Source organism: Didymosphaeria variabile (genome assembly GCF_027946475.1).
Source record: "Didymosphaeria variabile strain IMI 356815 chromosome Unknown scaffold_4, whole genome shotgun sequence".
Taxonomy (NCBI): Eukaryota; Fungi; Ascomycota; class Dothideomycetes; order Pleosporales; family Didymosphaeriaceae; genus Didymosphaeria; species Didymosphaeria variabile.
Genome location: NW_026611623.1, coordinates 364,288 through 378,798, shown reverse-complemented (window position 1 = coordinate 378,798; position 14,511 = coordinate 364,288). Strand labels below are relative to the sequence as shown.

General features: G+C 54.6%; 4 protein-coding genes across 4 annotated transcripts; 2 read left to right on the top strand and 2 right to left on the bottom strand.

Annotated features, from left to right (window-relative positions):
• Positions 1 to 751: 751 nt before the first annotated feature.
• Positions 752 to 2,476, top strand: TGL3 (triacylglycerol lipase; the record flags this gene model as incomplete). The annotated part of the gene is made up of 1 exon (XM_056213793.1): positions 752 to 2,476. One exon carries the CDS (start codon positions 752 to 754, stop codon positions 2,474 to 2,476), a length of 1,725 nt encoding a protein of 574 aa, XP_056071060.1.
• A 52-nt stretch (positions 2,477 to 2,528) lies between these two features.
• N0V89_005012 (uncharacterized protein) lies at positions 2,529 to 5,745 on the bottom strand (the record flags this gene model as incomplete). Its single annotated transcript, XM_056213792.1, has 5 exons — positions 2,529 to 3,838; positions 3,892 to 5,075; positions 5,125 to 5,427; positions 5,485 to 5,561; positions 5,611 to 5,745. 5 exons carry the CDS (start codon positions 5,743 to 5,745, stop codon positions 2,529 to 2,531), a joined length of 3,009 nt encoding a protein of 1,002 aa, XP_056071059.1.
• A 1,581-nt stretch (positions 5,746 to 7,326) lies between these two features.
• On the bottom strand, positions 7,327 to 10,179 carry N0V89_005011 (uncharacterized protein; the record flags this gene model as incomplete). Its single annotated transcript, XM_056213791.1, has 4 exons — positions 7,327 to 8,270; positions 8,449 to 8,777; positions 8,827 to 9,402; positions 9,461 to 10,179. 4 exons carry the CDS (start codon positions 10,177 to 10,179, stop codon positions 7,327 to 7,329), a joined length of 2,568 nt encoding a protein of 855 aa, XP_056071058.1.
• Positions 10,180 to 12,873: 2,694 nt separating this feature from the next.
• N0V89_005010 (uncharacterized protein) lies at positions 12,874 to 13,935 on the top strand (the record flags this gene model as incomplete). The annotated part of the gene is made up of 1 exon (XM_056213790.1): positions 12,874 to 13,935. The coding sequence occupies one exon, from the start codon at positions 12,874 to 12,876 to the stop codon at positions 13,933 to 13,935; it is 1,062 nt and encodes a 353-aa protein (XP_056071057.1).
• Positions 13,936 to 14,511: the final 576 nt, after the last annotated feature.

Below are 14,511 nucleotides of genomic sequence, written 5' to 3'. Positions count from 1 at the left end.
ACAAAGGCTTCGACTTCTTTCTAACACTGCAATGCAGCTGTCATCCAAAAGCCCGGTTACGTGTGAGCCTGAGGCTCGTTCATGTTCGAAATACTTCTCATGTGTGTCAGAACGGTCCAAAACAGACCGGAGAGACAATGGAACATTCTTCTGTGCATTAAAGTAGTTGGACTAAGCAGAAGACTGGTTCAAACGGATGGAACACAGCTTGAGGGCGCGGGCTCGTACAGCTTGGGCAGAGAAGATACCTGGGAAATAAGACTGCTCTGACTTTCATGATCGCCTGGATCCAACATCTGGCGCTGTCTTCTCAGTATCGTGGTACACATGTCAGGGCTTTCCTCAGATAAATGCTCTTTCCGATTTATCCTCAAATATGAGTATTGCATCTTCCTACTTGAAGGCATGGCAGTTCTGCAAGCCGTTGATCAGATGTTCATGGAGCCACATCAGACATGTGAAGATCGAGAGTCGGCAAGAACAGGAGAAAGACATCCATGTCGTTGTTGTGAACATGGCCCGTGCACCCCAGCAACCCCGACATGTGAAAGGCGGCCTGAGCATCATCGCTCCAAGAGGCATTGCCCCGCGACCGCAACAAATCATGCAGCCGCCGTTGATTACCTGGCGATATCATGTCGAAGCCGAGACGGGCTAACCTGGCCGCCATTGCGGCTACCGTTTGGGCTTGTGTCGTCGACGTGTTCCTCTTCTGGCAGCTGGTACGTCCCCCGACGAGCTTCATGCGGAAATGCTAATACCGTTCTTCAAGCAAATATCCTCCTGGTGGGCCGCAAAGGAACCCCGCGATGTCCTCCTTGAAGCGCTCGCCGACTCCAATCTTTACGAGGAATATGAAGCCGCGGCTTTCCAGCTCGACGAGGTCCTTGGCTACGACCTCTGGCGCCAGAATCCTACGTCCAAATACTACGATTACCGCCTCATATACCAGCGGTTGCAGGCCATAACTACGGCTCGCGAGGAAGATGACATACTGGGACTTGTGTCGCTGTTGCGAAGTGGATTGGTGCGGAATCTGGGCAACATAACGGCTTCGAGGCTGTTCAACAGAGCATACGCCGGTACCAAACTGTTGATCGAGGACTACATCACGCAGGTCGCGCTCGCTGTGGACCATGTTACGAGTTACCCAGTGACCGCGGACTCGGGACTTACAACTCAAAACAAGCTGGATGTGCTGCACGACACGCGCCAGGCCTTTGGACGTTCGGTCCTTGTCCTTCAAGGCGGCGCCATCTTCGGGTTGTGTCACCTGGGTGTAGTAAAAGCGCTCCATCTACGCGGCCTTTTACCTCGTATCATCTCTGGAACAGCGACCGGCGCGCTGATTGCAGCACTTGTCGGCGTCCACACCGAAGACGAGCTGCTCGACTTCCTCAAAGGCGAAAGCATCGACCTCACAGCCTTTACCGGGAAAGTCGAAGCCTCGAGGCAAGGCACATGGTACCAGACCGTCATGCGGCGTATCAGGCGCTTCATTCGCGACGGCTACTTCCTGGACGTATCCGTCCTAGAACAAGTTGTCCGCGCCAACGTCTCAGACCTCACCTTCGAAGAAGCCTACCTCAAGACTAAACGCGTCCTGAACATCACCGTCTCCACCACTGGCGGCGGCGGCGTCCCCGACCTCCTAAACTACCTCACCGCGCCCAACGTACTCATCTGGTCCGCCGCCCTTGCCTCAAACGCCTCCTCCACCCTCTACAAACAAGTCACCCTCCTCTGCAAAGACGACGCCGGAAACATCACACCCTGGTCGCCCTCGCTATCTACTACGTTCCGCCCCTGGACCCACGCCTCGTACGCAGACACAAGAGAATCGCCGCTTCATAGAATAGCGGAGCTGTTTAACGTGAACCACTTCATCGTCTCCCAAGCACGTCCCTACCTCGCCCCCTTCCTCCGTTCCGACCTGCACCACCCCAACCCCAAACAAGACGGCAGGAGATACCAGCTCAGCATGCCCGTCCTGCGCCTCATCGTCATGGAAATCCAGCACCGGCTTCACCAGCTCAATGAGCTAGGTATCTTGCCCCCGAGCATACGCAGGTTTCTGCTTGATGAGAATATCCCCGGTCCGAGTCTGACGCTCGTGCCTGAGCTCACCCCGCGGGATTTCTTCCGGTTGCTGGAGAATCCGACGAAGGATGCGCTGGACTATTGGATAAGGAGGGGCGAGAAGAGCGTGTGGCCGGCGGTGGGCGCGCTGAAGGTTAGGTGCGCGGTGGAAGTTGAGCTGGATAGGGGGTATCAACTCGTGCGACGGCGGCGGAAGAACGGGAGGCAAGGCGAGAAAGAGAGTCCCACGGAGGGCGTGTCCAGCGCGGTGATGGCAGGCGAGCGTCTGAGAAAGAGCGGGAGCAGAGGGGAGGAGGTATGGGAGAGCGAGAGGCGGAGGAGGGCTGCGAGTTTCGGAGAAGGATCCACACTTTTGTCGCATACTCATGCAGGATAATGATATTGGACATTAAGGTTTACGATATGTACGGCGAACGAAGTCATACGAATCAGTACGCCCCTTCTCTCTCCTCATATGTTGAGCCATCCACGTTGCCAACCTCGCCCATCCCCGAAGCAATGATAGCATCAGCACCCAACTCCAGTCCCCCGAGCTTCGTCTCCCCCTCATCCAATCCCCACACCGCCACACCCAGGTAATTCGTCCCATTGTAATCCAAGATCCCCTGCGGCACAGGGAACACCGTCTGCGGCCCGATATTATTCACGTACTTCCCGTACTGCCACCCGTTCACATACAGCAACACGCGATGCGCAGTCGTCGTCGAATTGGTAAACGTGAACGACAGCGGGACGTCCCACCCCCCGGGGATATCGAGCTCGAATTCCGCGCCGAAGAAGCCCACGCCTGGCTTCGCGATGCCGGACTCAACAGGGCCGGAGGAGTTTGTCCAGCTAGCATCAGAGTCCAGCGCGCCGGGGAGGTGCAGCCCGTTACGCTCGACGAACAAGCCGCCTTCGTTAAGCGGCCCGCGGGTTTTATCCACGTAGTCTTCGCCTCCAAGATTACCCGTGAGTTTCCAGCTAACGTCCTCCTTGTCGTGCGCGTCGAGGTCGTAGTCCATGATGCCGCGCGGGTTCTTGGACGTATCCTCGCCGATGGTCCACGTTTCGTCGAGGCCCTGGTTGTCCACCAGCACAGTCAAGACGTATGTTTTGTTTCCCGTCAGAGACGGCAAGGTGAATGTGGAGTTGGCGAAGTCTACGCCTTTTGCGCCGCGGAAGGAGCCTAGGAAGGTGGAGTCGAGCCAGACGGATGAGGCGTACGCGGCGCCGCCTTGCGTGTCGATGAAGAACGTCTTTTCTGCGCCGGACGCGGTGAAGTGTCCTCTGAAGAGCAGCATGCCGGTGTTGAAGCCGTAGTCTGAGCCGTAGAGGGAAGTGGGGGTGTTGAGTGAGCGGTAGGAGTTGTATGTCTCCTCTAGGTCGGCGTCTTTCCAGGCGGAGTCGTCGTAGGAGGATTGGATTTCGGGGAGGGAGTCGATGTATTTCCATTCTAGGCTGCTGAGGTCGGGGATGTTTAAGGTGGGGGGAGAGAAGGCGATGTTGGAGTTGACGACGCCTTCATCAGTGGTGTTGAAGGAGAGTTCGTTGCCGTTGAAAGTTAGTTTGGAGAGGTCTGAAGGTGCGCCGCCGAGGATCTCAATGGGCGTTGTGGCGTTCACGTCGCCAGTGAGGTCGAGTGTGGTGCCGTCGACGTTGGCTGTGCGCATGAGGTAGCCAGCTTTGAGGATGATGGCGTCGGCGTTGGAATGAGGCTCTTGGTCGATCGACCAGTAATTGTAGGCAGAGTTGCGGTCTGTGTTGGTTAGCGTCCTGCATATATCGGTCATCACACCAGGACTGACTTACCGAGCATATACACGTAGATGAAGTCACTGTCGACGCCAACCTTGGCAACCTTCCTCGGGCCATCCGCCTTGAAGTTGAGCAGCGTATAGCCCTTAGTAGAAGTAGACTTGACATCGCCCTCGAGGACATCCAGACCAGTCGCCGCAATAGCAAGCTCGTGCGTCTCGCCTGGACCGCCGTATACAACAAGGACAGTCCGGTCATCGTACTTATGCCAGGTGAAGATCTCAGCGGTAGAGTAAATGAGGTTTGTGCCCCCGATGTCATAGTCACTGACATGGATCTTCGTATCCCTTCCGTTGAGAGAAAGACTGTCACTGCCATTGTACTGCGGGACAGTGATGTTGCCGAAAGCTGTGGTCGGGATGGTGAGCTTGTAGCTCGTAGAGTCCAGCGTGTTGTACGTAGTGTGGCGTGTAAAGTAGAACTTGGTGCTGTTGTTGGTAGCATCTGTCACGGTGATTTCCGGGTTGTTTGTCCATTGCGTGGTCGATAGACTTCCTCGGGAAGCAGTCAGATACGCGGGCGAGACTTTGAAGAAGTTCGCTTGGAGTTTCTGCTCGGAATACTTTTCGCGGTTGACTTGACGATCTTCTGCAATGATAGCTGCATAATCATACGAAGTATAGTCTCCCGGGTGCCCTAGGTTGCCCCAATTGGTCCCACCGTAGGTCATGTAGATATTGAAGATGGTGACGCCGAATGAGTAAATGTTCTTGTAGAAGACACGCTCGAACGCTGCGTTGACAAGCTGGAGACATTTATCGAAGCCAGGTCCACCCCACGGATCGTATGAGCCACCTTGGAATTCCATGATCGAGTAGGGCGTGTTGGGGCTTTGCTGCATATGCACGTCATAATAGTTGGTGACGAGTTGTTGATCGCCCCAAACTTCAGGATTGGAGCAATCGAAGCCAACAGGGTAACCATCGTGGCCGTAGATGTCGACGGCCCCTTCGCCAGAGCCAGGTACGTTATGGCCTGAATTGCTAGCATCATTGCTGATGAGTGGTACCACAATGCCGGCATTACGGAGCTGATCCTCGACATATTGCATGTAATATCCATCCGGAAAAGGTTCCACTGTCGAGGATGTGTACTCGTTCTCAGGTTGGACAAGGACGAGTGGGCCGCCATTGGTGATCTGAGCTGCAGCAAGGGTCTTGCCGACGTTGGCCATGTAGCTAAATAGCTATCAGCACGTGAATGATTCCTCGGTGAGCATAGCCTTACTTGTCAGTTGCATTGAGGTAATCCTCCGCGCGTGTACGCAGCGTACCCTTGACCCGCTGAATCCATCCTGGGTAGCCACCGCCTGAGACTTCCGCGTTGATGTAAGGTCCAGGACGCGCAATAAGATAGATGCCAGCCTCGCTAGCAGCATCGAAGAAGGGCTTGAGGTCGAAGACGCCTTCTTCGCGGTACTCACCAGGCTTGCCCTCAAGTAATGCCCAATCGATATAAAAGGAGACGCCGTTGTAGCCTATAGCCTTGATCTTCTGGAACACGTCGAGGTGTAGATCTGGGACCGGAAGTCTGAAGTCAGATCAGTCAGCTGAGTGTTCACTGTAGGTTTCGCGGGTGAATGGATACCTGAAAGGATGGACTTCTCCGCTGTAGAGGAAGAGCCTCTCGCCGTTGATGAAGATAGTGTCCTTGTCCCAAGTGACCTACAAGCAATTAGTGTTGATTGATCTCCCACCATCAGCTCACACATACAACGTCTTGCAATGCCTGTCTCTTGTAGGGTTTGATGAATTCTGTTGGTGATCTATACCCAACAGCCCTGCCATGGGCTACAGCAGTCAAACAAGCCAGCGCAACCGCGCTCACGCCTTTAAGAATATGCTTCATGGTTGCGAAGCCTAGAAGTCTTGAAGCCGTTTGAAGACCGCGTACCTCTCAACACCTGGGTCTATGCTCCAATAAATATACCCCTAGCTATCACTCTCCACGTAACCGCTACGATGCCCCGACTCGATCCAGTACCATGTCCCTGCCAAATTAGTGCCTCCATGACGCCTTACTCCTATCCTCGTGGCAGCGTCTCGCGACCTCTTGCTCCATGCTCAGGGTCCTTCAACGGCAAGATAGCCGCAACCGCCAAGCACGAGATCACAGCGGCTCCCATCGTCTTTGGGAAGGTGCAGCGTCCGCCCAACGCGCGTGGACTAAATTTATGGGGATTCGGAGACGGCGCCACGGCCTCTCCTGCGTTACCGCCCAGGGCATATCCACTTAACGCGGGGCATATCACGGTGCTAGAGATGAAAGCACCGGATACTGCGCGTGTGCTATAGGGAGATGGCCTGGGATGGGGACCGGGAAATCTTATCGCTCAAGCGCTGTCGTCCAAGAACCAACGCCTGACATCCTTGCCGCGCTTGCGGTACTTGTGATCGCTGGCTTGGACTGTTAAATTAACATCAAAAACCGCGCAGGGGAGACGCGCCGGCTGCGTGATGCTTGGTGTCTGCCGAGGTCACCGGAGTCAAGCATGAAGCGGTGTGCAGGTCTAGCTCTGGGCGCTGGCGAGATGGGTGTGGTGTTGAAGCATGACGATGCGTCAACGGCGTGTCGAGTAAGGCAAGGCGGGCGTCGGCAGTGAGATCTGCGCGTATCGGCTAATCCGTGTCAGGCCTGGACGACGGCAGGGGCGTTGCGCGTGCGAGGACCAAGCCATGCACGCGACTCGGAAATGAGGGACTGCCCCATGTCTCACTCTACCCCGGACGCCTCCAAGCAACCATCACCTACATGTCTCATTCGACCGCCCTGCGCGTGCGTGTTTACGCGGCTATGACCTTTCAACATTCAATATCAATATCCACCAAGAGGGAAGGTGCATGTACGCATAAGGGGACATTTTGAATCTGTTCCTCGCCACTAACGACGAGCGCTCAGTTTGTGAGCGGGCAGTAATATTTGATGCCTATCGTTTGACCAATATGTTCAAAGTACCTCCATGTGCATGGTAGACGTCATTCATAAACAGGAAAAAAAAGGCCGTTGCACATCGTCAACCGCAAAAGACCGAACTTGCTCGCGCACGCGCAACCCCTCTCTTCCAAGGAAGAGGGGGAGCTTTGAAAGTGAGACGACCTTCCGTGAAAGCATAGTAATGAGATTAGCCCAGATATCCTCCACAAAGCCGTCGTAACCAAGTTATGTCCAGATGGGACGGGTTAAGCGACCGTTCTATCGCAGTCGCGTGATGAAGGAGGATCGAGCCCACCAGCAACGGGGAGTAGGTAGTAATACAAATGGATCGAGCATCGCATAGGTGTAGGAGTGACGACGGTCCAATTAGATGAAGCACACATCGGGCTAAGTAGAGTCATGGAACTTCCCCAGATATCTGTCCTAGCGTCGCAGGACATGTAGGGAAGCTCTTCATTTTATGGCAACCCTGTAAAGACAAGGTTGCTACGAGCTCTAGGCCCCACCGTAATGCGGGTGCGTCGAGTGTTGCTGTTGGGCATAATAAGTGTAGTCCTGCGGTTGGGATTGGCCAAAGAAGTCGCCCGAGAAAGTCTGACCATCTTGGCGGCCCAGATCGCTCATAGTCGCATGCTCGCCCCAATCTACATTTGGATAAACAGAGACGAGCATTCCGTTCATGGGTGACGCATAGACGCCGTTCGCGGGGGGAAATTGTCCAGGATAGTTGGAGTGGTGGTCCATTGTGTTCGAAGTGACTCGTTCTTTACTAATCGTCTGATAGTTGTGCGCAGCAACTGTTGCGTAGTGTTGTTGAATGTCAGAGGTGGCTCCGAAGGATGACGGCTGGTTGGCCGACGGGTATTGGTGTTGTTGTCCATGCTGGTAGTGCTGTTGAGGAGGAGACATGTGGGTTGAAACCGAAGGTTCCCTGTTGACCGATGCCCAAGTGGGAGGGTCTGTAGGCGCAGAGCGCAAGGCCGGTGCTCGTTCAATGATGTTACTGTGCTCGCTCTTTACTTCGCTCTTCATAGCGTTATTATGATCGCTGCCTGTCGGATTCTCGTCCTGATTCAATACGCGGAGAAGCGCCCGAAGATCCGGGAGTTCTTCAATTGGAGGGTCTGTTCCGGTAACTTCACCGCCAAACTCTTTGTGATCCTTCTCCAATTCCAGGTACTTTTTGAGACCATGGGAGATCTTCACCTCCGTGGGTGAGTCTGCATCTCCTGTGTATCCGGACCGGGTATCCAGGTGGTGTCTGAATGCGTTCCTCAGCCTTACGCCTTGGGCACGTGCCATGTTCATCCGTTCTTGCAGATGACGCAAAATGGCAAAGGCATGCTCGAAATTGTCAAAAACCAGCTCGTCTGGACGATCTGTTCCTTGGCATAGAAGGCCGTCTTGGTCGAAGTTGGGGAAAAACGCTAACCACATGACTAAAAGCAGTATTAGTGTCTTGATGTGAGCAATCAATGGACCATCATGACGTACTTGACCAAGCAACGGTGTAACAAACATGGACAGTCAAGGGCGTTTCGACCAAGGCCCCGCGCTCTTTAGAGGTCTTCAAGAGGTCAAAACCGTCTCTCACCGCCCTGAAAAAGGTCCTTGCACTGTCCTTCCAGAAGTTTGGAGCCCAGCGTTCAGAATCTTCCTTGAGCTCTTCCCACCGGGGACCGTCGACAGGGCCCGTAGGAAATGCCTTGGGAAACGTGATGGATGGGAGCCATTCCCGGTGCAGTGCCATCTTGCACATGAGCAAAGTCAAGTGTAGGAGGACGTATGGGGTGGCTCGCCGGCGGTGAATGTGGACATCCCTCACCGAAGGGGTCAGCTTAAGACTAACCGGAAGTTTACTAATCAGTTGGTCCAACTTCTTGTCAAGCTTGTAGAAGCTCAAATCATTGACAGACGACTCATCCCAAGGGTTTTCTTTGTCAGCTCTACACACATTAGTATTCACAGACGGCATTCCAAATTTGATGAACACACCTTCGGGTGATAGTGCATGTATATCTCATAACGTCACCAAAAACATCCAATGCTTTGATGAGCCATACAAGTGGGCTCTGAGCATCTTCGTCTTCCCACTCGACGTTCGCGTCGATCGGATAGCCTTGGTTATGTTTCTCAAGACTGTGTTGGTACTCCTCGAGATGCTGAGAATACTTTTGACGTCGGCTCAAGAAATCTTCGTCCGATTCTCGTAGCATCCTGGTCTTGGTCTTGAGTCCAAGATCAAACCGGTCTTCGCTGCAAGGTAATTGAACCAAGATGGAAGGGTCCCCCATCAGGATGCTACGTGGTTTGTAATCGCCGTAACTGACATATCGGTCAATGATGAAACAGCTCCAGAAAGTACGACGCCTAGTCTCTTCTAAGATGAAGCGTCGCTCATTAAGCCAATCTTCACGTGGCTCTTGCTTGGAGGTCGATCGCATCTTGTCGTCGAGATCTTTGTCTACGAGTTCCTCATCGAATTGGCAGCGAAGAAGCTGCATCGTCTTGATCGCACTCCCGAGGAGGATGAAGCTTTTCGCTCCGTGCGCATCGATGAGTGCGCGAAGACTGAGCCTTTGTCGCACTGTCAGCATTTGCGCGTCCTATCTGCCATGATGTGACTTACATCAGGAGAGCCTGCGGAACCTCTATCGACGGCGAAGACAATGCGCAAAAGTTAATTTTAGCCTCGGCCGCCTCGGCGCATTTTCGAGCATACCGGCGAGAGTCTAATGGCATTTGGCGTTCAATACCCGGATGGAAAGGTAAGGTGAGAGCAAGAAATGCAAGGCGTAAAGGAGCAAAATAAGCAGGCAGCCTCTGCACGTCGGTTCGCTTGAGGTCCTTCAGAAAGGTGGGTTCATGCAGAAAGGGGAGTTCGGTTGCGTAGTGCTGTCTGAAGATGTTGTACAACTCGTCCCAGATGGTCTCGGTGAACTGTAGATACAGGTTATCGATGTCGCCATCTGCCGTGGACGGCCTTTCGAAAGAAGTGCTGGGTGGTTTCCTGCGCTTCCTAGAGTCGGATAGTCGATGATCCGGAGAAGCCTCAGAAACAGCAGGTTCGATCTTCTTGACGCCATTGCTGGGGAAGTTGAGGTCGTCTGGCCATGTGCAAGTTTTGTTGCTTTTGGCACATTGAGGACAAGGTCTGACGATCTCGCCGGTGTTGGGACCGCATCTCACTTTGCTCCGACGACAGTTGTGGCAAGCCAGACGCGCGCGCGGTTTGGGTGTATCAGAGGCAGAGGTTCTCACGTGGTTGGCACTGCCCGGAAAAGCCGCGGGATGTGGCGTCGACGAAGGTGATGCTTGGACTGTTGATGGCGAGGTCGCCGCCTGCATGGTTGGGGAAGGGGAGAGGTGGATCTGCTGCAGGCTGCCGTGGTGGAGATGGTGCACTGCGCAATGGCGCCCCTGCGGCGTCGACGGCCGTCATGAGCTGAGGGACAGCAGGTGTGAGTATGGCCAATCCCAGGGTGACTCGGTCCGGGGTCCAGCGCGAGCACAACGGCGCACGGCAAGGGGCAGGCGGCCAGGTGCAGCTCTCGGCGCGTCACGGGATCTCGTCGCGCGCGGCCAGGGGGGGATTGGTGAGTGTGGCAGCGCCGTTTGGTTGCGCTGTTGCAGTCGCAGATGTTCGGCGTGCCTCGAGGCTTTCGGGAGTAGGCACTCAAATACCAAACAGGCCCGCTGAGCGACCGAGCGGCCGGAAGAGCGGCCCCTTGGACCTTGTGCGAGCCGTGCGCCTGTGCGCTGGCGCTACCCCAGGCGGCTTGCTGCTTGCATATGACCTCGACTGTGTCCCGCCGCCGGCTCGCTGCTGTGCGCATGGGCCTGGGAAGTACATATCATCGCCTGCCGCTGTAACTGCGCATGCCCACCAGCTCTCAGCCGCGTCTAGCCCGCCCTCACCGTTTGCTGTCGCCCGCCGTCTGGTTCCATTCTGCCTCTACACACTGCCGTCGCCTCTCCGAGATACCCGGCCGCTACTGGCTTTTAGCCTGGCTCCTAGACGGCCCGACCGTCGCTTCGGCCATCGCGTGCCTGTGGGCGTGTCCGAACCTTGGAAGCGCTGCACGAGAGACACTTTCTGTTGACGGCTCGATACTCTCGCGGCTGCTACGCCGTGCACCCATCCGTCGGCCTGCAGATGTATCCAACGTGTACTCGAAGGGGGGCGTCGCGCCCATGCAAGTCGAGCGAAGACGTGCCGCTTTGGGTTGGGTACAGCTCACTTCTTCGGCAATTATCCGTCGCGGCAAGGCCAACAACCCCCAACGGTAGGCCACCATTCGCTACATCAAAGACTTTGTCCCGGCACGCATGGTTCGTCGGCGCGCAAATCTCGCCTGTTCAATTGCTCACCGTCGTGGCGCGTTGCAGTCCTATCCGAACGGTGAAGCTGCTCAGCCCTCCGACTGCCTTGGCCGCCCCGTGTAGCCTCATCCGAAAACAGCATACCGTCAGAGCCCCGCCATGCATCTTCGAGGGCAGCATCCCAGAGACCAATTCACTCCCATCGGTTCCTGTCGTCATCCGTATGCCTCGGCGAATCGAGAATCGCTTGCTTGCTGCACAGCATTTCGCATACCCAACGTGCCAATGGACGGGCCCGTGCTGTCATGGAACGTTGTACGGGTAAGCATAGGGCTGCATCGCGATCGAGTTACTGCACGCATCCACCAATCCTCTTCATGCAGACCTGCTCATCATCTTTGCTTTTACCCAGCGCCGATCTCCTTGCTTTCGTCCTGTTGCTGACTGACATTCAGCCCCACGATAATAATGGTGCCGCTTCAAATCGGTGCTGTGTCACTGCCATTTCTTGGATCGGCCCGCGTCATATCGCTTTTCAGCTGCCCTGCACTGTCGAAAGATGCTAATCACGCAATCTCGAGACACTCGAAATAACACATCACCAAAAGGAAGTTTGGACTGTCCTGATCGTTTCTCACGAGATTGTTAACAAATGTCTCAGCTTCGGGAAACCCTTCGAAGCAGCGCGACTGATCTCTTTGCAGCTTTAGTACTTGTCTGTTCCCGAAAGGTACGATTCGTCCATGAAGATCGTTGTCTCCGTCTATCCCTTCCGAGGAAGGCACGTCGAGATCGTAGGAATGCACCGATTCTCCGCTGCTAATCTAAAGATTTCTCCGCCGTCGAAATCTACATCGTGTTCTACGGCACGCGATCGGAAGGTAGCACAATTGGCCGTCGTATTGCCTATCCCAGGGTAACACAATGTACTACTGCACAGACCTTGAGCACGGTTCTGTCAACTTTGGCGAGGCGACTCGTCATCGCACTTATCTTGCACTCTTGGCCAGTGCTCTCGACATGGAGGGCACTCTGCTATTGAGATTCTCACGCACTAGTTGCGCCTGGCCCCGCGAGGATGCAGTACAACAACGCACGTAGCCGCCGTACGGTAGACAAGCTGGCCGGAATCTAGCCACACGTGTCCTCAGTGTAAACGAGAAGTGTGGACTCACGAGCAAATGTACTCCGCGTGTCACCAAGCACGACAAAGATCGACTGCACATGTTGTACAGCCTCGCAAGGTTTGAAACAGCACAGTCGACCTCCACAAACCACATCTACGGTGACACAGAGGAGTGAAGAGCCCGGAATTATGTCAGGGTTGGTGGTCATGCATTCCAACTTAGCTGATTGAGATGCTCTCGCACGAGTCTCGTCTATTGGGCTGTCCAGACAACACTGCTAGTACTCATTGCGTAGCCCTCACCCGGAGTTCGTCCGCAGCATACCCTTTGACGATTGAGCGTGTATACCATTAACGGAAGATGTAGCTTCCGCCATATGGCATTGTTGACGCCGAATAAAGTGTATTGCTAAGCAGTGTATTGCTAAGCGATGGTCTGATGCCCTTTCCCCCAAAAGAGTATGATGCAGTGCCCTGTATATGACCGCCTAGACTTATAACTGCTCTGAAAGCTGTCTACGAATGACCATATATACGACCCATCTTCTTCGACTAGCAACTACTAAAACAGTTGACAAAGGAGCACCACTATTATGACTATCAAAGTCTTCGCTACAGGTGTCACCGGCTACGTCGGTGGTGATGCCCTCCACACCATTCTCCAAGCCCATCCCGACTGGCAATACTCATTCCTGGTCAGGGACCGGAGCCGCCTCGGTTCTGCCACCAAAGACTACTCGTCCATCCGCGTTGTCGAAGGCGACCTCAACAGCCTTGAACTTCTCAAGAACGAATCCGCCGCCGCCGACATAGTCTTGCATTTCGCCAGCTCCGACGATGCCCCAGCTGTGCGTGCCATTCTAGAAGGACTCGGCTCTGACACCAGAACTCGCTTCCTCATTCATACCAGCGGCGCCGCCAACTTGCTCTACGACGACATCGTAAGCGGTAATGCCGGCAACAAGGGTACCAAAGTGTACGATGACATGGCGGACATCAGCACCATCACTTCGTTCCCAGACGCCGTCATCCACAGGCCTGTCGACAAACTTGTCCTCGAAGCCAGCAACAAGTACCACAACGTCAGAACTGCGATTGTCTGCCCTCCAGCTATCATTGGAGTCGGTCGTGGCCCGGGAAACACTCGCACCATACAGGTCCCCATGCTCATCGAGCTGAGTAAAAAGCGCGGCAAAGCGTTCCAGATTGAGAAAGGCGAGGCTACCTGGAATTTCGTGCACGTGCACGACCTCTCAGACGTGTATTTCCGCCTTACCGAAGCTGCTGCCGCCGGCGGTGGGAAGGCCGACTGGGGCCCCGAGGCGTACTACTTCGCCGAGAGCGGTGAGCTGGAGTGGGGTGCCCTCACCAAGACCGTTGCGAATTTCATGCACGAAGCGGGAGCTCTGAGCACAGCAGAGGTTGATGTACTAAGTGAGAAGGAGGCGGGGGAGATTCATCCATTCTTTGGGTGGGCGGCGGGTAAGAATTCGAGGAGCAGGGCGAGCAGAGCGAGGAAGGTGCTGGGCTGGAGCCCGAAGGTAGAAGGTTTTGAGGAGAGCTTGAGGGAGGCGGTGGAGGTGGAACTGAGCGCGAAGGTAGGGAGGATGGAGGAGATTGAGCAGGGACATTTTCCGGCGGGGGCGAAGGAGTAAGTGGATGTGGTTCGGTTAGGGACGTTGACCAGAGATGGGGGCTGGTTCTTGAGTGTCGGTACCGAAGTTCGGGTTGACGTCCGAATGTGAGCTGTTGATAAATCCTATCAGAAGCTTCTGCCAAACCCGAAGGTACAGAGTCAGTGTATGTCTTAAAGAAGTGGGGACATCCTCCTTGCCTGGCTGAGACATGCACAAGGCACCAGTCCCTACTCTTCCGTCTCGCGCTGATTTTGTGCCCGCGCCTTGGATCTTGACCATAGATAGAAAGCTACTACTAGTAATAAGGTATAGCAGCTGATATAGCCTTAAGTAGAAGGCTTCATACATAGAGATGGATCAAGTGAGCGTGAATGAATTTGTGTGACCTGGGTATGGACTTCGAAGTATCAACAAACAAGCTCTTGTCTGATCTCGATACATGATACGGTTGACAGTGTACTCTGTGTGGTGCTTCCTGGGTAGACTCGGAGCACGATACGACTGCCGACTTGCGCATTGATACCCTACGTGCCGTGAAGGCAATGTATGTTGTTATACCAGAGTATGGCGACATGTCGAAGTCGAGCACTGGGC